The 27,562-nt window shown below is 64.6% G+C and overlaps 3 protein-coding genes across 3 annotated transcripts; 2 read left to right on the top strand and 1 right to left on the bottom strand.

The window, feature by feature from the left end:
- The first annotated feature begins 48 nt into the window (after positions 1 to 48).
- Positions 49 to 7,011, top strand: CHLRE_06g303483v5 (uncharacterized protein). Its single transcript, XM_043063657.1, has 4 exons — positions 49 to 628; positions 779 to 816; positions 1,187 to 1,284; positions 1,611 to 7,011. Exons 1-4 carry the CDS (start codon positions 402 to 404, stop codon positions 4,713 to 4,715), a joined length of 3,468 nt encoding a protein of 1,155 aa, XP_042924363.1. The 5' UTR covers positions 49 to 401; the 3' UTR covers positions 4,716 to 7,011.
- Positions 7,012 to 7,936: 925 nt separating this feature from the next.
- CHLRE_06g303450v5 (uncharacterized protein) lies at positions 7,937 to 15,178 on the bottom strand. The gene is made up of 8 exons (XM_043063656.1): positions 14,939 to 15,178; positions 14,702 to 14,832; positions 14,379 to 14,603; positions 13,977 to 14,177; positions 13,684 to 13,853; positions 13,403 to 13,475; positions 10,230 to 13,201; positions 7,937 to 10,098 (listed from the first exon to the last, which is right to left on the bottom strand). Exons 2-8 carry the CDS (start codon positions 14,756 to 14,758, stop codon positions 8,790 to 8,792), a joined length of 5,007 nt encoding a protein of 1,668 aa, XP_042924362.1. The 5' UTR covers positions 14,759 to 14,832; positions 14,939 to 15,178; the 3' UTR covers positions 7,937 to 8,789.
- A 160-nt stretch (positions 15,179 to 15,338) lies between these two features.
- On the top strand, positions 15,339 to 27,514 carry CHLRE_06g303400v5 (uncharacterized protein). Its single transcript, XM_043063655.1, has 30 exons — positions 15,339 to 15,555; positions 15,899 to 16,092; positions 16,487 to 16,537; positions 16,705 to 16,904; positions 17,239 to 17,446; positions 17,659 to 17,790; positions 17,955 to 18,113; positions 18,455 to 18,675; positions 18,892 to 19,003; positions 19,203 to 19,362; positions 19,537 to 19,640; positions 19,851 to 19,990; positions 20,157 to 20,340; positions 20,614 to 20,746; positions 20,999 to 21,144; positions 21,391 to 21,462; positions 21,626 to 21,799; positions 22,003 to 22,138; positions 22,282 to 22,382; positions 22,537 to 22,809; positions 22,952 to 23,142; positions 23,299 to 23,539; positions 23,700 to 23,801; positions 24,018 to 24,146; positions 24,358 to 24,473; positions 24,615 to 24,754; positions 24,959 to 25,117; positions 25,345 to 25,540; positions 25,749 to 25,887; positions 26,062 to 27,514. Exons 1-30 carry the CDS (start codon positions 15,453 to 15,455, stop codon positions 26,893 to 26,895), a joined length of 5,250 nt encoding a protein of 1,749 aa, XP_042924361.1. The 5' UTR covers positions 15,339 to 15,452; the 3' UTR covers positions 26,896 to 27,514.
- Positions 27,515 to 27,562: the final 48 nt, after the last annotated feature.

Genomic DNA, 27,562 nt, shown 5'->3' with positions numbered 1-27,562 from the left:
ACGAAATATCCTAATGAAATTGAGCTGGCTGTGTATATGTTCAAATCTGTTGACAGTCGGCATGCTCGGCGTGCCGGCGTGGTGCGGTTGACGGTCGACTAGGCGTTTCTCTAAGCATACAAGGCAGTCACTGTAGCCTCTTTTTTGAGGATAAAATATTACACGAGTCGAGAGCATGAGTTAAGAAACGCAACGTTATCAAAGTAAGCATTTGCTAATTCACGATGCAGCTCTGTGGTGATCGATTTTGAGCAAGAAGTCGGCGCCTTGATCAGCGTAAATCAGCGACTTCAGTAGCAGAACAGAGCCAGCATTCGGCGGTGTTCGGTCGTCCAGGACGCTAGCGTTGCTTGCCTGTGCCGCCCTTATATGGAGCCTAGTACCCTGCATTTTTGCTAGGAATGTCTGATGCGGCGCCAGACTGTGATGCCTGCGGCGAGCGCGTGGGACTGCTCGCTGGTGGAGGGGCGTCTGGCGCCAATTTGGCCACTCGCGAACGTGCTCCACCTGTAAGCCTATCCGCCACCGAACACAGCAGCCGGCCTACACAGGCAGTATCATCGCGCCTGTCCTGGAGCTTCGAGGCACAGGACGAGCTTGCACGGCTGCACGCCGAGTTCGGTAGCAAGTACGAGACGCGCGCGTCGAGGGGTCCAGCGGCCATAGCCATGTTTGCGGCTTGAGCGACCGCCTTCTGTTGTGGCCGTGTTGTGCGATATTGCGCCAGGGAGCCTCTCACTGAGGACTCGTGCTGTGGGGTACTGCATGCGCCACGCAGGTGGTCAACCCTGGTGTCACAGCTGCCTGGCCGCAAAGGTGAGAGCACTTTCTACAGCAGGACGCACGGCAAAGCCTGGAGGCGTCTGCGGCATGGCGTGGTCCTGAACTGCATATAGTCCAGCCACACCAGACTCAACTAGCGCCCATGCCACCAGCACGGACAAGCAGCTCGTGCGCTGAGGCACTCCGATTACGTGCGCTCATCAGTGCGTGGCGAGGCTTCAGTGATGGGCGCGGAGTGCATTTGCGGCAGGCGCGTGCCGCGGCCTGAAGCACGGCGGCGGCGCATGTTACCTCTTGACTGGGTGACTAGCAATACGGTAGCTGCCGCATTGTTTCAAGGTATACGTGAGCGTTCATGCCGCATGCATCCACACCCGCCCCTTCCCTTTTGGTCGTTGCGCAGAGAATGAACTCAAGAATCTTTGGCACTCTACGGTGCGCTGCAAGGACCCAGACAAACGAAGTCCTCTGCTCTTCCACTACGCGCATTTGCTTACAGAGGTGAGTTGCCGTTGCATTGGCAGTTGTTAGCAGGTAGCGCCAGGGGTCTGGGACGCAACAAGCAAGGCGTTTTGCAAGGGCTAGAAAGCGCCTGTAGCTGTCAAGGTGGCTTTGGGAGAGGGATGCAGTGCAGCGCAGCACGCAGGTGTGTGCCGGCGGCTTCACAACCTTGGTGGTGATAGCAAGCAAGGAACCTGCTGTGCATTCAAGAATTTAGCATGCACATGCCATCCAGCGGAACGAATGCAAGTGCGCTTCTCTCGCGCTCACAGCCCGCGCGGCCCAACCCACGAGCCCTTGCCTGCTTGCCTCGCACTCGCCCTCAGGCGCAGCAGGGGCGCCTGCTTCAAGTCCAGCAACACCAACAGGAGAAGCAGCAAGCGGCGGCGAGGGAGGGAGAGCTGCGGCAGCAGGAGCAGGCGTGCGAGCCGCAGCAAGAGGAGCAGGAGGAGGGCGGCAGCCCCGGTCCAAGCTCCATTCCGCGGCAAAAGCCGCCATCGGTGCAACCCGCCGAGGACCCAGCTTTTCGCCAAGCCGCCTTTGAGAAGGCAAAGCGCTTGTGCGAAGAGCTGCAGCGGGAATCTCCCCGGGCAAGAGCCTCAGCAGCGGCGGAGCAGGAAACTGCGCCCGCTAGCGCTGCTGCCGCCGCAACGGTGGTGGCGGGTGTCTCTCCGGCAGAGGCGCGGCAGACGAGTGGCGTCCGTGCAAAATGTTTAGCCCAGCCGCGGGCACGGCGCAAGTCTGAGGCACAGCTCGGGACCCTCATGGCCAGCCGCGGTGCGGCTGCTGCGCAGGCGGCCGCAGCGGCAGCGGCGCACGTGTCGGCGGCGGCGCTGCAGCGCACAGCCAGCGACCCCGCTGACGCGGCGGCAGCGCGGTGGCAGAGGTCGTCTCGGCAGCAGGCGCCCGCTCGCGTGGCGTCAACCACAGACGGTGAGGTCATTGGGGACGCACAGCCCCACCGCCGCCGCCAGCGCCGCAGCGACCATAGCAACCCCGGCTCCACGCACACCAGCTGGGGCGGTGACAGCGGCAGCACGGGCACTGCTGCTGGCCCGAGCGCAAGCGGCGAAGGAGGTGTTGCGGCCAAGGGCAGTGCAGTTGTGGGGGCCGGCAGCGGTGTGGCCGCGGCTGCGGATGCCGCAGGCTCCATGCAGCCGCCACGCACAGCCCCTCGGAGGCGGCTGTCCGCCGTCGGCAGCGGCAACCTGCAAGATGCTTCTGCTCCTCCCAGCGCCGGAGAAACTTTTGCGGCCGCCGCTTTGCCTGCGTCCGACGCGGGCAGGGCGGCGGCCGAGCTTGTTGCGGCGACCACGGCCCTCTCTGCATGCGCCATTGCCACCGCCGGCCCTGCTGCTACCGAGGCCGCGGCCGGCAACGTCTCGCTTGCTGATGACGGGTTAAGTACAGCTGGGTTGCCAGACCGCACAGCTGCTTCTAATCTGGAGGAGGAGGAGGAGGAGGAGGAGGAGGCGGGCGCAGCTGGCGGCCTCGCCGTCGGCGCATTGCGGCTGCGGGCGCCGCCCCTGCCGGGCTCTTTCAGCGCCTTAACAGAAATCGGCTGCGACAGAGCTGAAATCGTTGACATGGGCAGTCCAGTCGTCGCTCTACCGCTCTCACCAACGCTTGATAGCGCCAGTGCAGATGGAGGCATCGGCGGCTATGGCGGCCCGGTAGGCCCGGCTGGCCCTGCGGCAGCAGCAGTAGCGGCGGGTACGGTGCTGCAGCCCCAGAGCCCCATGGGCCCCACCTTGAGTTCGCGGCAGCAACAACAACACCAGCAGCAACAGCAGCAACAGCAACAGCAGCAACCGGCGTATTTCCTGGGAGGCTTGGTGATCAGCACCCAGACACAGTTGGCGACAGGGGCGGGCTGGGATTTCACGACCACGGGCCCATCAGGCCCATCAGGCCGCAGCCTGCCGCAGCCGCTTGGCGGCGGGCCTCTGCTGCTCTCGCCACGACAGCACACACGGGACTCTGCTAGCAGCCTCGCGCACAGCTGGGCCGACGGACAGCAGCTGGCGTTGCCGCCGGCTGCATTCACGGCCGCTGCAGCCGGGCGACCGCTGCAGTCGGGAGGCGGCAGCGACGGGTTGGGCCATTTGCTGCTGCATGGGCACAGCAGCGCCGCTGCTACTGCCGGCATCGGGAGCTGGAGCCTCGGTGGCGGCAGTAGCGTCAGTGGAACTGACAACGCAAGCGACACCAGCAGCCACGACCTGCGCCTTGCGATGGCCGCTGCACTTGCAACGAGCGACAGCGCGCTGTTGATGCACGGAGGTAGCGGTGGCCTTGGAAGCATCAAGCCTGCGATGCATCTGCAGCAACAACACCAGCAACCGCAGCAGCCGCAGCCCCTGAACATGCAATCCAAGCAATGGCGAGAGCCGCAGCAAGAGCTGGAGCATGCTGATGCTGGTGCCACACCGTCGGCGGCGGCGAAGCGCAACCGGCAGGAGTTTTCACTGCAGCAGCAGCAACAAGAGGGACGTCCAATCCGGCGGCCCTCACACGACATGCCTCATTTGTCACTGCAGCGCTTCGAGTTTGAGCAGTTGCACGCGGGGCCGCCGCAGGGGCGCGTGGCCCTGTCCGCCGCCGCCGCCGCGGCCAAACCCACAACCACCTCGCTCTGGGGGCAGCAGCAGCCGCGGCCGCTGTCGGGCTTGCATGCGGCGGCCTCTGTGCCTGAGACCTTTTTCACAGGCCAATTGCCAATGTACACATCCCTTCCGCTTCAGCAGCAGGCAGCAGGGGGCATGCCACCGCTGCTGCTGCCCTCTCCTGTCGCCAGGGTCATTAGCTTCCCGAGCACTGCGCAGCAGCGACCGCACATGACACGGCCGTACATGCCGCAGCCCCCTGCTGCGCCGCCGCAGCAGCAGCAGCAGCTTGCCTCGCAGCAACCCCACCAGCAGCTGGTATCGCTACTGGCGGCCGCTCAAAACAGTGCCGGCGCCGGGGTTGCCGGCGGTGACGCCGCAGCAATCACAGCTGCTGCCGCGGCGGCGGCTGTTTCGCGTGCTACTTCAAGCCAGGGCGGCAGCAGCTTTGCATTCCACATGGGCGCGGTGCCTGGTGCCGGCGGCTTCCAGCCCATGGCTCTGGGCCACAGTGTCGGCCTTACGGCGGCAAGTGCTGACCGGCTGCTGCACAGCTCTGCGCCGCCGGTTCTGCTAGCAGCTGCGGGCGGGCTGTCACCGGCCATGGCTTCGCACTCGCCCATGGCAGTCCAGCCGCGTGTCAGCGTGATTGCGATTCGGTCGGCAGGGCTGGCGGCGGCGCCTGCCATGGGGCCGGTTGGCTCGGCGCCTGTAAACCAGCTGCAGCAGAGGTTGTACGATGACGGACTCCGTCATCCCGCCATGACCGACGCGTCCTGCGTCATGGGATTGAACAGTGAGGACATTGACACTCTATTGGGTTGAATGGGTTGAAGGTGATAGTGTAAATATGCGGTCTGGTGGGCGAGGCGGGTGATTGTGTCGGGCTGCGACGCAGGGCCGCCAGTTCGTCGCTGGCGGCAGGTGTTCGCGGATGGAAAGGGTGTGATTCCGCCCATAGAGAACAAGCGCAAGGCGGACAATTAAGATGAGGCGCGGTATGCAACAGTACGGTTGCTGGTGATGAGCGCAGGAGAGTCTTGGTCTGCATTGCGTTTACGGTACCCTCGGTTTTGTGAACCTGGGGGTATCATGATCGGTGTGTGATGGAATGACATATAGTAATGAAATGGGCTCTTCGCAAAATTGGGCCATATGATCGCCCTTGCTACCCGAGGCTGCGGCTATGTCAAGTGCGCCCTTGCATGCATTAGGACATGGTACTCGATTACACTCTCGCTGGGAGTGATTTTGCGTGCGCTGTTAAACCCCGGCATTACAGTACGTCAAGGCATGCGCATCGGACACTCGCCTTTATGGGACTGGGTCGTTCGCGGCGTGCTTGCCACGTGTGCCTGTGTCCACATGTGTCTACGTGTCCTCCTTCCGCTTCTGCGGGCGGTGCTGGTTATTAGCAGCTGCCAATGTATCGATGAGAGCCAGTGCGGTCCTAATATCTTCAGATATGCTATGGAATCATCGTTGTCTTGGTCGTAATCAAACTCCGTGTCAACGCTGGTAACCCGTCCCGCCGCACCTTGATATCCTGTGTCGCCTTCCATTACCAGTTTGCGGGAGATGTCCCTGCAAAGAGTGCTGTTGTATGGTCAGAACAGTAAGTCTTGGTACGGAGTCAATGCCACAATGATGGTGGAGAGGACCAGGGGATCAGTAGATTCTGAGAACCTTTGGGCTGAGGTTGATATGCATCTGTATGCATGTGCGTAGCGGTGCAAGTGGGTGCAGAGTCCCCCAATGCATGCTGAAACGCACGTTATGTGGCTTTGCAAAGGAAACACTTGAGTAGGGTGTATGGCGGAGCTCTCTGACACGGAACCCAACGGATGCTCGGAATGCCAACGGTCGAACAGTGAAAGAGCCCGCGGCGGCATGCAGGTGCAACGGGTTTGTACGTATGGCTGCAAGTTATGGGAGGGTCATTGAGTGCTGAATGGCAAACAATGATAGAATGTGGGGATTGTTCAGGGGTTAACTATATCCCCATGGGTTCGGTTTACTTTGGGCTGGTATCTACAACCCGCCCGGACCGCGATTGTCCAAACACGCAACGTGCAGCAGAGAGCGCATGGGTGCTGGGCTGATGCACACTGAAATGGTTTATGTCGTCCTATCTGTGCCATGTGCGCGATGTCTTCATCTCCGCGCTCGCGTTGCCAAAAATGAAGACCAACGAACTAATTGTGTCATTTGTTGCCCGGCTGACGGCTCCCAGGATGCCCATCGGCGGTCGTGGCACCGCACGCGCGGGGGCCGGACGCAGGGCCCTCGGCTTTGCTCTGAATCAGGTGGGGGTGTGGCGGAAGGCAGTGGCACATTCTTGTTTTATGGCATTTCGCCGCTGCAGCACATGTCGGGTGTGCAGCAGGCGTGCAGCCCTGGACTCTACCAGAGGGTTGCGTCAACAGCACTGTAGGCATGTTCCCGTGCATCACGCCGCCTAGATAGGTCGGACATTCTTGCACTCGAACACCATCGGGGGCACAGGCCATGGTTTCTGGTCGGCAGCGTTCGGGGCACTTTAGTGGCTGGACCGCATGAGCATCTTTGGCGCGTGTGAGGAAGACTAAATATCAGTTGTACGGTACGGTAATAGGAGGGCAAGAAAGGTCGGCGCATATTGCATGAGCAAGTACGGCGCATTCATATGTAATACGAAATTGTGCCATTTACGTGAGCATGTGTGTGGGAAGCCAGGCCGACATGGGAATTTGCGACTGCTGCGGTATTGAATGCGTTTGTGGTTGTACTGCGGTCACACCTGGCGAATGAGGGGCAACCTCGGAAAGGCAAGTTGCTGCGCGCAGGAGAGCTGTTGGTCATTGGGTTACGGTGCCTTATTAGCGGACACCAAGCACGGCAACTTCGGTAGGAATACCGTATGTACGCGTGAGGTTGAGGGCCAGGGGGGCGATGCCCTGCAGGGTGCGTGGGCTGCCTAGGCTACCCAAGGCAGCTGGGAGCTGGCGTGCCCTGACTCCTTGTGGCTGCTTGCAACTGGTAGCTAGATGCGCAGCTGTACAAAGACCATGTGCCCATGGGTCCCTGTAAGGTGCGCAGGGGCAGGCCATATATTTCTTGTCCTAAAAGAGGGACGCGTCACAAGAACCAAGTCATGCGAGACGGCACAGTCACGTAGCTAGCTCGCTTGTGGGGGCGGGACAACCCCTCCCATACCTCAAACTGCACATCGTTTTTCAGGGGGGGAGGACGCCCTACACCCCCTCCCACACTGCAAGTGCACTTGCTTGGATAGCTAGGCGCAAGGGCGCAAGGCCTGAGCTCGCCGATTCGCGACCCTCAGTGTGGGGAATTCTTGCATTAGGACACTCAAGGAGGCACAGGCCATACCGTGGTACGACATACACTGCACACTCGGGGATTACGCCAACCTGCCCCCTACCTGTCCCATCGCACACCCTACCCTGTCCCATCGCTGCATCGCACCTTCCTTATCGTAGTACGACACCCGGGTGCATGCCTGTGATGAACGGGAGGTAAGAGCACGTGCAACTAGATCCGCAGCAGATTGGCGGTGCCAACTGCTGCGCGCATGGGCGTTGACTGGATGCGGACGTACGCGGTGCACATGACGCCGCAGCACCCACACGCTTCTGTAGACCGAGCCCCATGCAGTCGTCTAGGGGAGTACTACTGGGGTAGGGCAGTAGGGGGCAACTTCTGCCGCGACATGCGAGGTGCTGGCAGTCTGGCCCTGCAACTATGTAGGGGAGTCCCGGGTCAGTCCCGAAAGGCCGATAGTGTTTTCCCCCGTGTTCACGGCTGCAGCAACATGGCTGAAAGTGTTCTTCCCTCAGTCCCGAGAGCCCTAAAGCATTAGAAAGTGATGCTGATCCCACACCCTAAGCATGCATGCGACTGCGCGATTGCGAAATACGTAGGCGTGGCCACAAGTGTACTACCCGTGACTACCCTGGATGGCTTTGCGGCACAGGCGGGGGGCGGTAACCTGGGCTCAGGTTCCCGTAGCAGCTGAGCAGCTAGCACCATCCTCTTAGGACTCCATGCAAGTCGGGTTATGTCTTAAGTCACACGCGTGCAGGAGGATGCCAGTCGCCTTGATTGGTGGCGTGGGGTGAGGCCGTTGGCCGAACCATGAACCACCCACCATCACGCAAGGTCTGCCCGCCCAGGCACGGTTTACTGGGTCGGGTGTGTCAACACATCATTATTCAATATCTGCGGTGAGCTGAACGCGTAGCGAATATCTCTTTCGCCTTTTACTAAAGAGATCCGCGAGTTTTGCTCCTCACGCCGCTTCTCTCTGTTTTTGAGGGGCTTTTGCCCTGACCCAAATGTAACTTGTTGTGCACGTTTCCAAAGGAGCGTTGATGTCATCTAATGCATCCATGGGCGTTTATGCATACCATACTGTGGTGTAGCATGCATCGTCACACACCGCATACATTGCTCCAAGCGGGCGCTCAGACGTTGAAAGGGTCACATCATTGCAGGCGTCACCATTCCAACGTGTCTCGCACTCTGCTTGCAAGCACCTGCCCTAAGTTTTCAGCATAACACTTCCCCCAACCGTTCACCGGGACCAGGCAACAACCCTGGCCACAGGGTCTTCCAGTTGCCTAGTTCCGTGATGTGAGGCGCTGTTACCATGCGGCCTGTTTCCCAGCGACAGCCCTCGTCATGTCGTACACTGTCCCGGTTATCGTCTGGACCAAACACATGTTGACTCGTGTCGAGGCGCTGCGATTTCTGCAGGAGCCATGGATGCCTCAAGGGCCGGCCAGACGGAACTGTATGCTGCCAAAATGATGTCAGCCACCTCATGGGCTCCCACACGACCCGACCGCCGTAGCCCCCGTGCCCTGGCCAATCACGGCCTCCTTGGAATGAAGTGAACTCCTATCGGCCCCACACTAGCGGGCTCACCCCGAGCCGGCTCGACAAGATCTGCAGGTCAGCTGAGGCCTGGCCAAGCAACGTCATCAGAGGGTGTTGCGGCGACGGTGCGGCGCGCGGCCTGCTTGTGGCTGTGTTGGCCCCGCTCCCGGGCCTTGCTTGCTGCGCATTGAATGTGCTCAGGCTCTCAGCGCCAGATGCGCAACCGGTGCCTGTAGCGCTGGCCCAGCTCGCCCTGTCCGCCACTACGCTTTGCACCGGAACCACCTCTGGGGATCCGGCGCTGTTTGCAGAAACGGCTGATGAGGCGGGCTGCGCGGCGGGAGCACCTTCGCTGGCGCCAGTCCTCCTTGCAGCGCCTTGTTGCCGCATCACCTCTCGCAACGCTCGGAGGCTGCCTTCGCCTTCCAAAGGCGGCGGTGCCGCCGCCATCACCTCCACCACCGAGAGTGGAACCAGGTCTGGCACCGAGCCGCCTGCATCCACCTGCACCTGGACCGCCAGGTCGCCGGCTGCACCGACCCCAAGCTCAGGCCCCGCCACTGCCAAGGGCGCAATCTGCACCTGGCCTTCCACGCCACCCCGTGCCACCGCTGCGCTGCTGACGCCGCCGCGCTCATGCTCTGAACTCTGCGGCGAGGATGCAGTTGGCCCTCCGGTCGAACCCTGCTGCTGCTGTACCCTGGCTTGCGGAGGCCCCCCGCTTGACAGGCGCTGGGACAGGCGCTGTTCCCTCAGCCTGTGCAGGGCCGCGGCCGCTACAGCCGCTGAGGGGGGCGCAGAGCCACTGGCGGCTGTGGCGGCCTCCGTTTCGCCGCCTGCGGCGTTGCCATGCTGATGCGCAGCTGCGCTTGGCGCCACTGCTGCTGCTGCTGCCGCCGCTGCCTGTCCGGCGCTTGATGCTTCTCCAAGCCAGCCCGCCAGCGTGGTTCGGGTGGGCACCTGGCGGCCGCCGCCTCCCTCTGAGCCGCTGCCCTCGTCAGCATTGGCACAAGCACCCGTTTCATGGACTCGCGCCGCTGGCACTGACCCGCTGTCAGCCGCGGTGTGGCGGCGGCTGCCTTCCGAGCCAGCATCAAGGCTAGCTAGCAGCGCAGACACGGGCGGCAAGCCCCCCGGCCCGTGTGAGCGCTGCTGCGCGGAGCCCGCCGCCGTGGAGCCGCGCGACAGAGGAGGCGACGCAGCCGGCCTACGACTGATGCCCTTGGAAGCCACCGAGCCAGTCTCTGACGCGGGCGCTGATGCGTTGTCGGAGCTGCGGCGCACGTGCGGCCCGCCGCCCGGCACCCAGGCTAACGCCACGCCGCTTGCACTACAGACATGTGCAGCAGGGCAGGGCAAGGTCAGGCACATGCACTATCCACCATACGATACGGTACTTTGCAGAGCCGCGACGGCGTCATGCCCCATTGCGAATGCCCTAAAATACTGCAATCAACGCACCTGCTGTTCCGCGGGCTCAGCTTGTCCTTAATGGATAGTGCGGCGCCGCCGCGCCCGGCATCTCCAGACGTTACAGGCGCTCTCGGGCTGCGCATGTGCGCGCTGCCGGCGTCTGACCGGTGAGAAGCCGCGCCAACATGCCCATAAGATGAACTGATGCCGGTGCCACTGTGGCACGCACGGTTTTCGTCCGGGCTGCCGGTGCTGCCGCTAGCCTGGAAGGAGGCAGCCGCGTCACCCGAGGCGCTGGAACGGAGGATGCGGTGGCCCTCTGACACGCGCGGGCTGCGGCGAGGCGACGGCGCAGCGGCGCCTGCTGAGGCGGCGATGGGCACCGAGCCTCCTGCGCCTGAACGAGATGATGATGCGCCGGTCCCAATGGTCGAGGGGCCGACTGAGATGGGCGCGCCAGGCCTGCTGGCAGCACTGACGCCGGAGCGAGCGGCGCTGCCACGGCTGGCCGCCGCAGCAGACCGCGCCGAGGCGGACGCGGCGTACCCTGCCACCTGGACCTTGTGTGTGCAGCCGGGTGTGAGGTGGCTGCAGCGGAGCAGGTGACCCAGCATGTGTGTCGGGAGCGGCTTCCGCGGCTGCTCCTCCTCCAGCATTGCGGCAGAAGAGCCGCGCGTGCGGACCTGTGCTGCAGCACGCCCACTGTGCACAGAACCAGCCACACCAGAGGCAGCTGCTCCGGAGGCGCGAGACTCTTCAGCCACGGAGGCAAGGTCGGTTGAAAAGCGGCTGTGGCTCGGGCTGTCGTGGCTTTCCCAGTTGGCCCCAGCATCACCCTCGCCTCCTGTCGTCACCCCTGTGGACATCCCGGCTGCCGCCCGGCCCACACCGCTGCGCGCGCTGCCGGCCCCAGCGTTGCCGAAGCTGTCCTCGAGCGGCCAGCGCGAGGAGCCGGGCTGCTGCTGGAACGCCTCATGCCCCCACGCGCTGCCCTGCTCCTGCTCCTGCAGCTGCCTGCCTGAGCGGCTGCCGGCGGCGCTGCTCGCGCTGCGCGCCGCTGCTGACGCCTGCTGCCGCTGGTACTGCTGCTGGGCCGCCTCCACGTCATCCAAATGCTGCTGCGTGGCGTACAGCACCTCCAGCAGCGCCGCCTCGCCGTCTGACATGCGGGCGCTGCCCAGGCCGCTGTCCAAGCCACCCTTCGCGCTGCCACCGCCGCCGCAAGTGCTGTCGCGGCACCCGCCAGCACTTCCCACTGAGGAGCGCGCGGCGGCCACAGCCGCGGCGCTGGCGGCAGAGGCAGGCAGAGGCTTGCGACCGGCCATGGCCTCCCGACCTGACGTCGAGGCGGCGGCGGAGGAGGGCGGGAGGCCTGCGGAGCCGGGCCGCTGCCCTGCCCCCAGGGGTGGCCGCTCCGATGCGGACGAGCTTGGGCGGCGGCCAGACGCTGCTGCACCCGCTGAGGCCGTCACGCTGCTCTCTCGCCGCCGGTCGCTGTGCGAGCGCACCTGGGACCCTTCGCTGGTGCCGTCGGCTGCAAACCAATCACCGACCTCCACCGGCCCGTCCGTGTGGGGGTAGCTGCCAGTGCCACTGCGGTCCGCGTGCGCCTGACTGGACGCCACCGAGCCGCGCGCGCCTGACGACAGCGCACGAGCGCTTGCCGCCACCTCCATTGCCGCCGCCGCTACCGCCACGTCACGCGACGCGCGCGACTGAGCACCCCGCCGGGAGGCGGCCGGCCCGCAGCTCGCGCGGTCCTCCCACGCCCGGCCCACGCTGCTGCCGCCACCAGGGCTCCAAGGCCGGGCACCGGCGCCGGTGGTGCCCATGTCCGCGCTTGTGACGTCAACGCTGTCGCCATGCACGGCCCCGTATGTGTTGTCGACGCCCAGAGAATACGGATGGTCCAACGACGGACTCGGATAGTGCCAGGCGCCGCGTCCGGCTCGGGAGCCACCAGCCTGCAGCCTGGCAGCGCCAGCCGGCGACGCCGCAAGGCTGTAGCCCTCTCCAAACAGCTGCCGGCCGCGCCACAGCTCCCCGGGCGCCTCCTCAACCTCCTCGCCTTCTTCCTTGCAAGCACCGCCATAATCTCCGCCCAGCTCTGCGTCCTGCTCTTCCGCCTCCGCGTGTGCTGCTGCAAGGCCCTCCTCGCCCTCTAGCTCCTCCTCTTGCTCCTCCTCCTCCAGCGCCCGCCTTCCCGCCGGCCCCACGCCTGCCCCCCGGCCACCGGTGGCGCCTGCACGGCCACCGGCGCCTCTGCGGCCGTAGGCGGCCGGCGCCAACGGCGAGGCGGCATAGGCCTTGAACTCCTCCAACTCACGGTAGAGAGCCTCCAGACTAGCCTCCACACTCGTCAGCTGCGCGTGGATGACGGCAGGAGCCGGCGAGCCCCGCGGCACCGCGCCGTCAGCGGTGACGGCAGCTGCCCAGGGAGCCAAGCTTGCAGCCGCGTCCGCTGCCGCCGCTTGCTCGGGTGGGCTGTTTGCGGCAGCCGTGTCGATGGGCGCGCTAGTTGCTTGCGCGGGTGCGGCGGCAGGCGCTGGCACGACTGTCGCAAGCCCTGTGGGTGCCGAACCCACCATGCCCCCCTGCCGCATGCTGTCCAGCAGCTCCCTCAGCGCTGGGCCCATGCGCACACCCGTTGGCGCTGCAGCACCGGCAGGAGCGGCGCCTGTGGCGCCGCCAGCGCTCTCTTCCGCAGGCCGCGCTGCCGCACGCGGCACAGCCCACATGCCGCCACTTACCAGCACGTCGCGGTCACGGTTTGCGCCGGGCTGCGCTGCTGCTTGCCCGCCGCCAGCCTCGGCGCCCACCGGCTCCGCACCCGAGCCGCTGCCCCCCTGCGCTGCTGCCGCCGAGGGCCCGACCTCCGCCGCTGCGGCATTGCCGCCCTCTCCTCCGGTTGCTCCGGCTGCTCCCGCCACCCCCACCAGCTCCAGCATGCGGCGCTGCTGCTGCAGCGACCTGTGCTGCGCCATCACGGTGCGCTCGAGCTGCGCGGTGTAGCGGTCACGCTGCGAAGCCACACACGCCATAGCAGTGAAGGCAGGGGTGGAAAGCGGGCCACGTGAAGACAGGAAACGAAGTGTAAGGGGTGGAAAGCGGGTCACGCGAAGACAGGAAACGAAGTGTAAGTCAGCAGAGCAGCTCAGCTAGCATCCTCAGGAGCCCATCCAGTGATGCCGCCTCCACACGGCGCCAACGCCTGCGCCTACCTGCTTGGCCTCCAGCTCCCGCCGCCGCAGCTCCTCGTTCAGTTCCTTGATGCGCTTCAGAGCCGCAGTCAGCCTAGGACACACACGCGGGCAAGCGCAGCACAGCCTGGTTTGTTCTCGTGCGTGCCTGGTTTGTTCTCGTGTACGCAAGGTAGGTCCTGACACACATGGCAAGCAGGGCTCCCATTGAAGCGCTCAAACCCCCGTGAGGCCAAGACCGCCCCTCCCTGCTCCGTGCCGCCTCAGTTCTTGTCTGCCCCCAGCTCCAACGCCGCACCCACTTGGCCTCCGCCGCCGCCGCGTTGCGCCGCCAGGTGGCACTGCGCAGCGCCTGTGCGCCCCTCGCTGCGCCCTCCTTGCCCACGGCCGCCGCCAGCTTCACGGACAGCTCGTGCACACGCCGCTGCAGCGCGTCCCGCTCACGAGTCAGCGCCGCCACAGTACTCGTCATCTGCGACAGAAGCCGAGCGCAAGTGAGCATTACAACCCTGACCCCAACATGCCGTCATGTGGGTGACGCTCTCACTGGCTCGGCGCGGCAGTCACGCCCCGGCCCTGGGCAAGCTCAGCCCACCTGCGTCACGGTGTGTCGCTCCATCACGCCCCCGCCGGTGGCCGCATCCGACGTGGCCGCCTCACCCAGCACCGCGGCTGTGGCGGGGTCGCGCAGCAGCGGCGCCAGGCGGCTGCGGCGCAGCACGTCCCGCCACTCCATGCCGTCGTCGCAGCCGCCCGCCAGGCTCACGTACCCCTGCTCCAGCTCGCTCACACGAATCTGAGCCCACACAGCCGGCATGTCGTGCGGCGTTGCAAGAGGGGTAAATCAGCGACTGAGCCACATGGGCCATCGGGGCGAGGCTAAAGTGCTTAAGCCGAGCAAAACGTCTTCATAAAGGCCGATGCAACCACATCCGCCCAACCTGCATGCCCGGAGTGCAAGCAGCAAGCAACGCGCGCTACCGCTCCACGCGCACACCTGCGCAGCCTCCAGCTTGGCATTCATCTGCACCTTCTCCTGCGCGGCTGCCGCCAGCTTGCTGCCCAGGCCGCCCACTTCGCCCTCCAGCTGCCCCACCGCGCCCGCCAGCCGCGTCGCGCGCTCGTCGGAGCGCAGCAGCTGCTGCCGCAGCACGTCGCGGTGCCCCCGCACCTCCTCCGACTGGCGCTGTGCGTCACGCAGGGTGGACTGCAGCGACTCCACCTGGGCGTGGATGAGAGGATATGGCGTGGGGCGTGCGATGGGAGGACGGGCGGTGGGGCAAGCACAGCCGTGCGCGGTGCGCACGGGCAGCACGTTACCTGTGCCTCCAGCTGCTCCCGGCGCTCCCGCTCCAAGTACAGCTGTTCCAGTGCCATCTCGGCGGCGCCCTTTGGAGCCATTCCCGCGCGGCCCCCTGGGTGCCCACGCGGCGCAACGCCGGCGTCCAGCCCTGCGTCGCGGTTGTGCGTGTCCACACTGAGGTTGGTTTTGGCGCCAACGAGCGAAGCCACCGCCACACCCTTCCCACGCAAGGTGCAACTGCGAAGTCACCTCACCCAATGACAGCAGTGCTTGTCGTTCTTGTTGCGATAGGGACTCCAAATAGGATTTCATGTGTGCAAGCCCTCAGTAAGGCTGGAGCATTGCCGATTACTCCAAGTCTATGCCCTTGAAGCTTCACGTAGTAGCCAATGTCGCTTCACAGTGATCCAGACAACAAGCGGCAGCGTAAGGGCGGGCTGTCAACAACGCGAGTCAAAGCCCAGTCTGAGCATGTTAACTTGTATTGATAGTACAGTAAGTAATGTCAGGTTGTGTACTGTTCTGGGGAAGGTGTCAAATGCTGGTCTTTGCACCTGAACCGCGGATGAGTTGACCAACCACTGCATCCCACTCAGACCCGGGCAACCTTTGTCATTATGTCTGATACCCAGTGAGTTATATCTTTTGCTTACGCTCTAGTACTAAATACACGGCTATAACGAGGCCGCGGCCTTTCCCGAGAATGGTTTAAAGCATCACTTGGGGGTACCCAACTTACCAAATTGAGCCTAAGCAAAGAATTGTATAATGGCGGAGTCACTCGGAGGCAGCCGCGGGCGGAACGACAACGTCCTGGGCAAGGCGCAGGCCCTGGGAAAGACTGGGGGCTTCGGCCAGACGCAGGGCTTAGGTAAGATACTTTATAGAAGGACGAAACAATGTAGGGCGGGCGTCGGTTGCTGGTCGAAGCATGTCCGTCGCCTGTAAGCTCGCACATCGCGCTAGAACTTAGGCATACATTGAATTCAATGCTAGTGATGCTAGATGCTGCGCTTGGGCGTGGGTTGGGGAGCGCCGGGGGTTTGCGTGTCGGTCTGCGCTCCGACGGTGAGGAGTTCCGTGCAAGCAGGGGGTTGGTCGTGTAGTGAGGGCCTGGCCACCGCGCGTCAAAGCAGTAGCAACCCCTCTAGGCTTTGCCAACTCACATGTCAATGCCACGCGCCCCTCTTCTTCTGCCGGATGCGCCATTCCAGGGCGCACGGGTGCCCCGGGTCGCGCTGGAGGGCTGCTGGACCGCCCTGCCACGGCGCGCCTCGGCCCTGACCGGGGCCCGCCGGCACGCACTGGAGGCATGGCTGCCGCGCTGGGAGTGGGCCAGACGCAGGGCCGCGCTACTAGCGCGTCACGGCAGCGGCCAGCTAGCGCGCCGCGCATCTACCCGACAGCGGTGGGTGATGCGGGGGCGCGGCGGCGTGGCGGGCGCAAGGGGGGGGGGCGGGCGGCCCGGGGCAGGCCTGGGTGCGGTCATGCGGTGTCAGTGGAGGAGAGGGTGCGGTATGGAGCTGAGGAACAGAGGTCTGGCTGGGCGGGAGCGAGCAGCTGTGGACTGGGGCCCGGGTAGGGGCTTCAGGAGTAAGCCGGGTCCACTGCAATGGGGCTACTGGCAGGTGCCGGGTGCAGCGGCAGGATCTTGGATAGATTCTGCGCACGGCAGCTGCCGCAAGAGAGGGTTGTTGGACAGTCACGTGGCCTGTACACGAGCAGCAGCATGAACCCGTTTGACCCTGCGCGTGTGCCTGTCCTGCGCTGCCTGCGCTGACACTCTTCGTTTTGCCGTGCAGCCACGCACGGAGGAGAACGCCGGCTGGACGCCCGGTGGCAAGGTCCAGGATGTGGGTGCGGGGCGGAGGCTGTGTGCGACGGGGTGGGAGGGGTACCGGGAGATGCATGCAGCGCCTCAAAGCTTGCCTGCATAGCCCCTCATGTCACCCACCGCGGCCCTTGAAACCTCAGAACCACACATAATGTATACACGCATTACGCGTATGCACAAATCCAGGACTTGCTACGCGCCAAGCAGCGTGACCTGCCGGCCTTCTGGTCGGTGCGCGCGCACGGCCAGCCCTTCAACGACGAGCGGTTGGGCAACGGCGCCGCCAACTTCTACCGACTGGCGCAGCCGGCCGGGCTGGACGCCAACAGGGACGCGGTGGCGGGCGCGCTGGGGCCGGCCACGATGCAGCAGGCGGCCATGCGCAAGTGGGTGCGGGGTGGGAGGCGGCGTTGGGTGGGAGGGGCGGGGGACAGGGCAGTTGCAAGCATTGCGTGGAGGTGTGAGGCGGTGGTGGTGGTGGGTTTGGTAGGGTTCAGGCTAGGGCTGGGGTGGAAGTGAAGTCGGGTTAGCATGGGAAGCAGCCGTGTGAGGAGCAACAGGCGCGGCCCCGGCACCCGCGCATATGCCAGCGGACGGCGCCTGCTCGCGCTTGATGTGCCGGCTGCTCAAATTCCGGCAGCACGGTGTGCCTGTGGGCGCTCCACTGCATATTCCTCGCCCCTAGAATCCAACCCGCCAGCCCTGCTGCCCCCACCCCAGGAGCCTGGAGACCGGCAAGCGGCACTTCACCACACTGGAGGAGCTGCAGCCTCTGGACCCGCGCGAGAGGCCCACGCACCCGCTGTCGGACGCGGACCGGGAGTACCTGCTGCAGAAGCTGACGCCCTACCAGCGCATCCATGCGCTATACCACTGCCTGGACAAGAACCCCGCCACCTCGCTCAAGGAGTGGATCCCCTGGCCCATGGTGCGCGTGTCGCGGGGAGGGTGCGCAGCGCCTGAAGACCTCGTACAATGCCAGGGAACGTCCAGTATGCCGGTTGTGATAAATAGGCAGAGATGGGAGCGAGGTTGCTTGTGGGGAGTTGGGCTTGCGGGTGGCCATGGAACGAGAACGGCAGTGCGGTACAGCAATTTCGCGACTGTCTCGCCCACTCTCTACCCTCCTCGCCTGGCCAGGCCATCCTGAACCGCGCCACGCTGCACGCCCAGCGCGTGGGCCTGAAGCCGCCGCCCGCCAAGTACGACCTGGAGGACTGGAAGGGCGGCCCGGCGCAGGTGGACATGCTCATGCGCCTGGCCACAACAGAGGTGAGGCCGAGGCAGCCGGCTACCGGCACGGCTGCAGGGGGGCGGGGCCAGGGGACGAGCGGCTCCGCTTCCAGGTCACGGCACACGTGATCCGAGTTGCATGGAGGGAAATATGCTGGCCTGCCTACCCTTCAATGCTCGCGCCGTTTTCCCTCCGTGTGCAGCTGGAGTACATGATGCGGCGGCACCTCAAGTTCATGAGCGACCGGGAGTGCAACTCGGCGCGCGCCCCCGCCGCCCTGGAGAAGGACATCCTGCGCCACGCCTTCTGGCGGGTGGACCCGCAGCGCACCGGCGCCGTGTCCATACAGCAGTTCCTGCAGGTGGGGTTGGGGCAAGCGGCGAGGTTGGGGTTGGGATTGGGAACGAGAATGGCCGTGGAAGTGGCGGGGGGTTGGTGCATGGCAGCATGGGGGATTGCCGTTGCTCGAGGCTGGATGGAGTTCTGAGGATTGGGGGCAGGGGGGGGGGAGGCGGCGGGATGCGGGCGCAGTCAGGGCCTGGGGCTGCATGGTGGCGAGGCGGCTGAAGCCCAGCATAAGTACAATTTCACCAACATGCAATGCCAGCCTGGGCAATTTTGGGCAAGAAGGCGAGGCAACGCCCCGTGCTGACCACGTGCGCGCCCGAGCATTCCCTCTACCACACGCCAATGTGAATGCAGGTGTGGCAGAACCTGCTGCGGCTGATGGAGTACGACGACGTGTGGGTGAAGAAGAAGGACGCGCACGGCAAGACCAAGCACATGCAGGTGCTGCAGCCCAAACGCCTGGTGCTGCTGGACCGCAACATGGCGGCGGCCATGTTCGTGAAGCACGGCTTCGACAAGGACGGCCTCCTGCCCTACGTCGTGTTCATCAATGCGCTCTGCTCCACACCCGCGCGGTGAGAGGCTTGTCAACGCCCACGCCGTGCTCGCCGCTTCTGCTTCCATTGTCGAATGTGGCGCAGCGGTGCCCTACATCGGTGTGCGCCCTCCACTCGCATGCCAGGCATCCTCCCTCCAAATCTGGGCGCCTGACAACAATGCCACAACCACAACGCACAATAGCGTGCGCACACACAAACACACAACACACACACATATGCAAACGTCCACAGGCTGCTGGGCCACGAGGTGGTGTTGGACAAGAAGTCTCGGGGCAAGAACGGGCTGGAGGACGACCTGGACATTAGCCTGTGCCTGGGCAACGCCAAGATCAAGTACCGATACGTGAGCGGCGGAAGGAACACAAAGAATGGCGGGCTGCTGATGGGCGCGGCCGGGTGTTGTACATTGCAAACGGGGCGGATGCGCGTGCACGGTGTAGGATGGGCCGGTGCCTCCAGCCCCCAGCACAGGCTGCTGGATAAGCACTAAGCCGCCCCACGTGCGTTTCTCGCATTTCGCTTCTATCTGCCCCGACCTGCAGTGCGAGCAGGGCGTGTTCCCGCCAGGCGAGTTCTCGGCGGCCATGGGGCGGCGCTCCTTCCACCCGCCCAAGGCGCACATGTGGCTGGAGCACGTGTACGGGTACGCCGGCATGCTCGACTACACGCGCCAGTCCAACGTCTTCTACACACACAACACCGGTGCGTGCGCGCCAGCCTGCGGCCTACTAGCGTCGGCTTTGAACAGAGGAGGGCAGCAGGCCCAGGGCATGCACCGGAACAAACGCACGACCTTGTGGAGGGGGCGAAAGCAGGCATACCTTGCCAAATGTTCAAATGAGGCGTAAATGGTACCGCCTTGGTATGCAAATACAGGCAAGCCGCTGAACGCCGTGACGGCGGCGGCGGTGAAGAAGCGGCTGGCGGAGACACAGCGGGAGGTGGGCGGCACGGACACTGTGCGCGAGGAGGGCGGCAAGGTGAGCAGGGGAGGGCATGGGGCTGGCTCCTCAACGCAGGCACTAGCGGACAAGACGGCTCGGAATCTCAAGCATGGATATCAGCGTAGGGTGTCCTCTGGGCTTGGGTTCGTGCATGCAAGGTACCTTGAGGGCGGTGTACACAACAGTTATGACTGATGGTGCCTGACTCAATTGCTCATCACAAACAAACACGCATGTGCGCCGCAGCGTGTGGAGTTCGTGTACTACACGGGCAGTGTGGGTATCGTGTTTGACAAGGAGAAGTACGACGCCGGTGTTCCCTGCCAGCGCTACTTCTTCGGCCACAACAACGACATCCAGTGCCTCACCATGCACCCCAACCGGCGGTGAGTGGAACCCATACAAGTCAGCTTCGGCTCCGCCACCCAATGTACCTCGCTTACCGCAAGCCTGAATGCATCCACGGCATTCGCTGTTTCCTTGTCAACACGCATACCTCCCCCGTTGCCCTTTCCCCCGCCTCCCTCCGTTCCCTCTCCTTCTTACTCCCAGGTGGGTGGCCACGGGGCAGCAGAAGGCCACCGGCGACATGGAGGTGCCGTACGTGTGTGTGTGGGACGTGGACCAGTGCATGCAGCTGCAGCGCCTCGACCACGGCCGGGACGAGCGCGGCGTGATCGCGCTGGCCTTCAGCGGCGACCACGTGGACGGCAAGGGCGGCGACCTGCTGCTCACGGTGCGCGGGCGGGGGAGGGAGCGGGCGGGAAGGAGGGAGCTGGGAGTTGGGGAGCTGTGGAGGGATGGGAGGTTTGGTTTCATAGCTTCTGGCCGAAGGGGCGTGGGGTGCATGCGTTTCGCGCGGAATGCATGTGTGCCCCTTCTGCCAGGGTGGGGCCAGCATTGAGCTGAGTTGCTGAGAGAGTTTACAAGGCCGTGGATGTCCAGGTCGTCCTGCATCCGCCTGACCCGCATGCCCGCCGCCGTCACTCCCTCGCCCTTGCTGCCGCAGGTGACTGCGGACGACCGGCACCTCATCCACGTGTGGCGTTGGCTGCCGCACAGCAACAAGTACATCAACGCGCACTACATTCCGGGCTGGTTCATGGGGCCGGAGAAGAAGATTACGCCGCTGCGCATGAAGGGTGCGTGTGCCGGCGCGCGACGTGGCCGGCAGGGAGGCAGCGCGCTCCGTCGCTCACGACCTGGCCACCGTATCTTACGGTTCTCGCGCTCAATGTGCATGAGCACACCTGCCATCACTGCGGCTTCTTGCCTGTCGTCACGTAACACCGCTCGGGGGCAAAACACTGCGACCATCATCAAACTCAACGTCGCGCTGACCCCTAGTCTGCACCCACAACCAAATGAGCGCTCCCACGTGTGCTTCCGGACAGGCGACGTGTACTTCAACCGGCCGCACGAGCTGCGCGACGGCGAGTACTGCGAGGACAGCTGGCTGAACAAATTCCCCTTCGACCCCGACAACTGGCGCACCGAGAGCGACAACAAACTGGAGCTGGACAAGGCGGAGGCGGCCCGGGTGTGTGTGTGGGGCGGCGGTGTCGGGCAGGGGCCTAGGGTGGGGCAGGGGCCTGCGGCGGGGCGGGGGGCCATGAGGGGGATGCCTGGGACTGCTGACGACATGGGGCCGGGGCGAGGTCAAGTGTGGAGGCAGGAGCGGGAAGACCCTGCTGGACACAGGGTTGCATATGCATCTCCTGACTATGATGCCGAGAATGCTGACGACATACCGTCCGCCACTCCCCAATTGTGATGATGTTTGCAGCGGATGCAGGAGGACCCCGAATACCAGGTGGACCCCGCGGCGCAAAAGATGAGCGAGTTCATGAAGGTCAAGGTGAGAGGGCCACGTTTGTTATATGCGGAACACACGGCTAATACTGTACGATCATACAACGCCTCCCACCCGTGCTTGGTCTTGTGGAGCAGGCCGGGATGCAGAGCTTTCAGGTGGAGGGTTGCGAGCATTGATTCCCTTATACCTATTTTATGCCGCACAGGGCATCGTGGACGCCAGCCGGGATGAGCCAACGCCCATGACGGCGCCGGCCTGGGAGCAGCCGGTGGAGTGGTGGAAGCAGAGCCGCGAGCAGTGGGCGCTGTCCGTGCCCACCCCGGGGACGGAGAAGGGTCCCAACCCCATGTGGAGCTTCATGGAGCACCCCGACTTCCGGGTGGGTGTGCGCGTGCTTGTGGCGAGCGTGTGTGCGGCGGGCGGGACCTGAGGGCGCGTAGCTGTCTGCCTTACTTTGCCGTGGGGAACAGCCGGCTTTCGGGCCCGCATCGCGGTAGCTCAGCTCCCTTTGAGCCCCGCCTAGCCAACCATCACCCTGCGTGTGCTGTTGTCACTCTTATCTTGTTTCCGCTCATCCCGCAGGTGCGGGCGGAGGACGCGGACGGCTTCTATCACGATATGCGGCGTGTGCGGCGCGAGGACGGCCCACTGAACCCGGCGGCGGAGGAGGAGAAGCTGCGCATGCCGCACCACGAGCAGGACCTGCAGGGCTGCAACGGTGAGCGCGGCAGGCAGCAGCACAAAGCCAGGTGCTTGTGGCGCCGGGCAGCGATGGGCAGGGGCGGGGAGTGGGACACACTGGCTGTATCGGGTGAAGGACCTGAAGCCTGGTGTCCTTGGTGGCATGATGCATGCGTGCAGGCACGCCACCCATGGTGTATGGGCTGGTGTGGAACCGGCTGCGACCCTCGGACGGCCGTCGCGGCAGTGAGTTCGCCAGCTACGGCGTCAAGCACCTCAAGGTATGTTAAAGGGCATATGTGGCGCGTGTAGGGCTGTTTGGGCCGGCTCTACGGCTGCGCATGCACGGTACGTGTACATTGTCCATGCTTGCTACCAATCCAGCTCACTGCTCCGTCCAACCACACACGCAACCCACCCGCCGCCTTACTGCAGACGTGGATCGCGGACGAGAAGGGCACCTTCATCGGCACGTCGGGCAGCTTTGCCAAGTTCCCGATCGAGAACGTGCTGTCAGCTGTGTACGTGCCCGCCATGCACGCCATGCGATCACCCGGAGACTCGTGCATCCTCACCGGCTTCGCCTCCGGGAACCTGGGCCTGTGGGTTCCGCCCTACCCCACACGCGCCGGCGCTACCTACACGCTAATCAAGTATTTCCCCGCGCACGCGCCCGGCAAGCCCATCGCGCTCAACGACGGCACCCAGGTCTGTGCCCGCGGGCTACCAGGCCGTGTGTCTGCGCCCGGACCTATGACCAGCATCTGCGTGATGACATTGCACGCCACACCCCCTGCATGCACGTGCGCACACGCCCTGCTCACAACCCATGGCGTATCTGTCCGTGCAGGTGCCCGGCGGCGTACGAGCCCTGAAGCTGCGGCGCACGCAGGCCGGCGTGTTTGAGGTGCTCAGCGGCGGCGCGGACGGCTGCGTGCGCTGCTGGCAGCTGGATGAGGTGGCGGGCGCGCGGCCGGATGGCACGCCCATGAAGGGCGTCAAGCTTACACAGCTTCCACTGGGCCGCGACGGCGCTGCAGAGTGAGGCTTTGGCTCTTTGTCCCAGGGCAAGGACGTGGAAGAAGCGCGCGGGCAGGGACCAGAAAGGGGGACCCTAACCTACCAAAACTATCCCAGCCACACCACGTGGACACGCCACCCGTCCTTCCCTCTCACTCCTCACTCGTAACCACACAGGATCAGCCTGATGCCGCCGCCCAACCCGCTGAAGAAAGCGGAGGAGCCGCCCATCGTGGTGGCGCTGGACGCGCACGAGGCCCTCAACCGCGAGTTCCTTGCGGGCACCAACGGCTGCGACATCTGGGAGGTGGACGCCGACCCGCGGGTGCTGGTGGAGGGCCACGAGGACGACCTGGACGAGGTGGCGGCGCACCCGGAGGAGCCGCACACCTTCGCGACGGCGTGCAGCAGCGGCAAGGTGCGTGGGTGGGTGGGTGGATGCGTTCGCTTGGGTGGGTAGGGCAGGGGTTGGTCAAGGCAGGGTGGGGGTGGGCTGCCTGCGTGCATGCGTGCATGTGTGTCCTGTGGCTGACTGACATGCTGGTGTGAACACATGGCCCTGGGTGGATGCGCTGCAGGTGCGTGTGTGGGACGCGCGGCGGCGCGACGTTGTGCGGTGTGCGGACATGGGCTATGCGCTTATGGGCATCGCCTTCAGCCAGGAGCACCTCAACTTCGTGGTGAGTGGGGCGAATCAGGAGGGGTGGGAGGCTGGAGGAAGAGGGGTGGAAGTTCCAGGCTGGTGGTGGCAACCGTGCACAGGTGCCAGTGGGCGGGTGGGGTCGGCGGAGGGTTGCCGGAGTACTGCTGTGTCAGCACGTGCCTGGACGGGAGTTGACTGGCTCGCGCCATGCCTGTCCGCCATGCCCTCCTGCCCCTCTTTCCTCCCCTGCCAGGACGCGGACACGAAGCAGAAATCCCACGGCTACCACCTGGCTGTGTCGGGCGACAAGGGGCAGCTGACCATCATGCAGTGCGACACGCTGCGGCCGCTCATCCACCACCAGGTGGTGCCCTCCAAACAGGTGAGCTGGAGCAGGGCAGAGAGGCTGGGTGCCGATGAGGCGGGAGGTGAGGCCGTAAGCCGATGCGGGGACGCGGCACCCGCAAGCGGAACAACAGGGGATAGGTCGGCACCGACGGCATGATTACTACAAAGATAGTCTTCGACGCCATCTGTGATTGTGCTTTCCTGACACACATCGTTCCCCCATGTGCCCCACACCTCCCGTGCAGTACATCCCGGAGCTCAAGTACAGCCCGCGCGGCGGCCCCAAGATGCTGGCATGCGCCGCCGCCGACCTGACCGTGTACCTGTACCGGGCCGACAAGAACTACCAGCTGCTGTGCAAGTGAGGTTGGGCAGTGTGGTACGAAGGCACACAAGCAGAGAGGGTCGATACCTTGTGCGCGTGCGCGTGCGTATGTGTGCCGGCGCCAAGTTGGCTGCCAAGTGCCAACGCGGCCATCCCTCCGCCCCTCCCCCCTGTCAGGTGCATGGGCCACAGCGGCACTGTGCAGCACGTGGACTGGTCGCTGCCTGTGGACCTGGGCGGCACCCCCTTCGACGGCAAGTTCGCCATCCAGTCCTGCGACAGCTCCGGAGACATGCTGTACTGGGACCCCTACTCAGGTGCGGCGGGGCGTGGTGTGGGCGCGGTGCGGGGGCTTGGAGGCTTCCCCCTGGGCACTGCTGTTGGGTTGAACATCACTACAGGGGCTGAGCCTCTTGAACGTGGGGAAGTTATGACCACCACAGCCCCAAGAGCGATGCTTTACCCGATGCTGAGACGTGCACGATATCTTGCTTATGGTGTTACCCATACAACCCCCGCAGGCAAGAAGCTGCCGTACAACATGCGTGACGCCGAGTGGCACACGTGGACGCTGCGCGTGGGCTTCGATGTCATGGGCATCTGGCCCGACGGCAGCGACGGCACAGACGTCAATTCCGTGGACCGATGCCGCCTGGGCGCGCCCATTTACGACCCCTTCGGTGAGTTGTGGCTCGCGCGCAGGGGCCAACCCACACGGCCACACCTCAGACACAGCAAGCAGCGGCTCGCCGCCGTAGCGCAACGATAAACGCCGCCCACCAAGCCACCCTGCTACCCCTCGCTTTCCCTCTCCCGCCACACGGGCTTGGAATTGATTGCCCCCATCCCGCTGCCTGCTTTCTTCACATCCACCTGCCTCCCCTCCCCAACCACCTCCCATGCACAGAGGCCGAGTACGAGCAGAGCACGGAGGCCGCCATGCACTACAGCGACCGCGACAGCGCCGACGGCATCAGCGGCGCCGGCTACCTGGTCACCGCGGACGACTTCTCGCTGGTCAAGATGTTCAACTACCCCGTGGTGGCGGACGACGCGCCCTTCAAGGCCTTCAGGGGGCACGCCTCCCATGTCACCTCCGTCCGGTGAGCGGCGCAGAGACGAGGGCAGGAGGGGAGGAGCGGGGGCGCTGCGGCCGTTGAGGCTCAACGATGGGGCACTCCTCGTGCTCAGGTCGGGCAGTGGGTGGGCTCTACAGGATGAAAGATATCGCGCGCTGGGCCCTCCTAGCTCTCTCTCTTTCTCTCTGAGCCTGCCTGGACTCTCCCGCGCTGCAACCCCCTCCCCATGCAGGCACCTGGCGGACGACCAGGTGATCGTGAGTGTGGGCGGCCACGACCGCGGCATCTTCCAGTGGCGCACCTGCGGCGTGGCGTCGGGCCTGCCCCCGCTGCCCGTCATCTACCAGCTGCTGAAGAAGGCGAACGAAGATGTGAGCATGCGCATGGAGTGCTTGGCTGCCGAAGAGCTTGGTCCAGGCATCACTTAGATGGCCGGGCCTGTATTTTGCGTGTCTACTGCACGCCGCTCCACCTTAGCCTGGCCAGCAGCCACTTCTGTCCCTCCATACCTAACACCTCCCGCCGCACTCTATCTGCCTGCACAGGTCGGCTACGTGCAGGGTCAGGACGGGAAGCCGGTGCTCAAGGACCCGGAGCAGGCTAAGCAGGGGCGGCACGAGGTGTGGGAGGCGCTGCACAAGCGCGCGCGCGCCTTCCGCTCCTACGAGCGCCTCAAGCTGTACGCGATGCGGCTGGCGGTGGAGGAGAAGCGCGTGAACAGTATGGCAGGCGCTGTGCCGCAGCCCAAGCTGCCGGACCTGAATGTGTGGACAAAGATTCCGGGAACGAACCAGTACGCCAGCATTCGGCGCGACCAGCTGACGGAGGAGCAGCTACAGGAGGCGGGCGCGTCGCCAACCAAACGGCAGACGGCCATGAGGGGCGGAAGCGCGGGCGGCGCCACCACGCCGGTGAGCAGCAGCCCGGCGCCCGCAAGCAACGGCAAGCCGGTGTCGGTGGCGGGGGGCAGCAAGCGGGCATCGGGGACGGGCACGCCGCGCACGGGCGGCGGCAGCGTGGTGGCGGCGGGCGGCACGAGCGGCCTGTCAGAAACGTACGAGGACTCATACGCGCTGAGTGGGGGCGACTCGGCGACGTTTGCGCCGTCAGGGGCGCGGCCGGCGTCAGCGGCGCGGACGACGTCGGCGCGGACGGCAGCGTCAGGGGGAGGCGGGTCGGGGGCAGCAACGCCGCGGACCGAGGGCGGCGGCGGCGCGTCAACAAGCGGCGCGGCGCTGGGCGGTGTGGGCGGGCGCAGCAAGCGCTACTCGACGCAGGAGAGTGTCGTGAGCGCGGCGCCGCACGAGGCCAGTGCGTCGATAGCGGAGGATGTGGATGAGGGGGTGGTGGAGGAGGAGGGCGTTGAGGACGAGTTTTAGGCCACGGGGCGACCAGTGGGTTTTGTGCAGCCCGGGGCACTACGTCGGCGCGTGGATCTAGGGCAAAGAGGGTCCGCACTGTGCACCGGAGCAGCAGTGCGGTGTGGAGGAAGAGTGACGCAGCATTGCAAGCGCTGGTGTGGGCTAGGACACAAAGGCATGGAGGTTTTGGCGGCAAGAAACATCAGAACTGCAACCTGACTGACTCTTTTGCGTTTTGTTTGACTGACTTTGGCGCCGACGGGGACACAAGCTGCACACTTGCGAGTCAACATGTGTGTTTCTACCCCAACGTGGACATGCGAGCTATGCCCAATGTTTGGCCTTGCATAAATGTCATCATATTCTATAAGGCCTTGTCGATGAGTGTTGTGCGCCGTTGCCGGCGCGTGTCATTCACCGCGGTTCACACGGGTTCACCGGCACCCACTGCAAGGTGGCAAGGGCAGGCAAGGGTGGAGAGGGTACGAGCTGTGCCCTCCCCCAATCGTGTAGAGAGCTCAAAGGCAGCGAAACCCGTGCTCATGTGCGCCGATGATGGAGAACCGGAAGGGCAAGCGTGGCCGGATCCATGTTGGGCCCGGCCTGCGTGCGAATGCGTGGCATCACCGACATGACCGCCGATTCTGCGTCGCTTCAACTCGCCTGGAGACTTGCAGCATGCCCG

The sequence above is a fragment of the Chlamydomonas reinhardtii genome, chromosome 6 (genome assembly GCF_000002595.2).
Source record: "Chlamydomonas reinhardtii strain CC-503 cw92 mt+ chromosome 6, whole genome shotgun sequence".
Taxonomy (NCBI): domain Eukaryota; kingdom Viridiplantae; phylum Chlorophyta; class Chlorophyceae; order Chlamydomonadales; family Chlamydomonadaceae; genus Chlamydomonas; species Chlamydomonas reinhardtii.
Note: the sequence above shows the minus strand (reverse complement) of the source record. Positions and strands in the feature narration are given on the sequence as shown.

What these genes read in the sequence shown, in the direction of transcription:
- CHLRE_06g303450v5 (XM_043063656.1), bottom strand. Translation starts at nt 14,758, where the DNA reads ATGGCACTGGAACAGCTGTACTTGGAGCGGGAGCGCCGGGAGCAGCTG. An exon ending in AGCGACACACCGTGACGCAG is followed by an intron (nt 13,854 to 13,976) that starts GTGGGCTGAGCT and finishes CTTCTGTCGCAG; the next exon opens with ATGACGAGTACTGTGGCGGC. An exon ending in CTGAGCCCGCGGAACAGCAG is followed by an intron (nt 10,099 to 10,229) that starts GTGCGTTGATTG and finishes ACATGTCTGTAG; the next exon opens with TGCAAGCGGCGTGGCGTTAG.
- CHLRE_06g303483v5 (XM_043063657.1), top strand. Translation starts at nt 402, where the DNA reads ATGTCTGATGCGGCGCCAGACTGTGATGCCTGCGGCGAGCGCGTGGGA. An exon ending in CACGCCGAGTTCGGTAGCAA is followed by an intron (nt 629 to 778) that starts GTACGAGACGCG and finishes TGCGCCACGCAG; the next exon opens with GTGGTCAACCCTGGTGTCAC. An exon ending in ACGCGCATTTGCTTACAGAG is followed by an intron (nt 1,285 to 1,610) that starts GTGAGTTGCCGT and finishes ACTCGCCCTCAG; the next exon opens with GCGCAGCAGGGGCGCCTGCT.
- CHLRE_06g303400v5 (XM_043063655.1), top strand. Translation starts at nt 15,453, where the DNA reads ATGGCGGAGTCACTCGGAGGCAGCCGCGGGCGGAACGACAACGTCCTG. An exon ending in TGGAGCACCCCGACTTCCGG is followed by an intron (nt 21,800 to 22,002) that starts GTGGGTGTGCGC and finishes CTCATCCCGCAG; the next exon opens with GTGCGGGCGGAGGACGCGGA. An exon ending in AGGAGCACCTCAACTTCGTG is followed by an intron (nt 23,802 to 24,017) that starts GTGAGTGGGGCG and finishes CTCCCCTGCCAG; the next exon opens with GACGCGGACACGAAGCAGAA.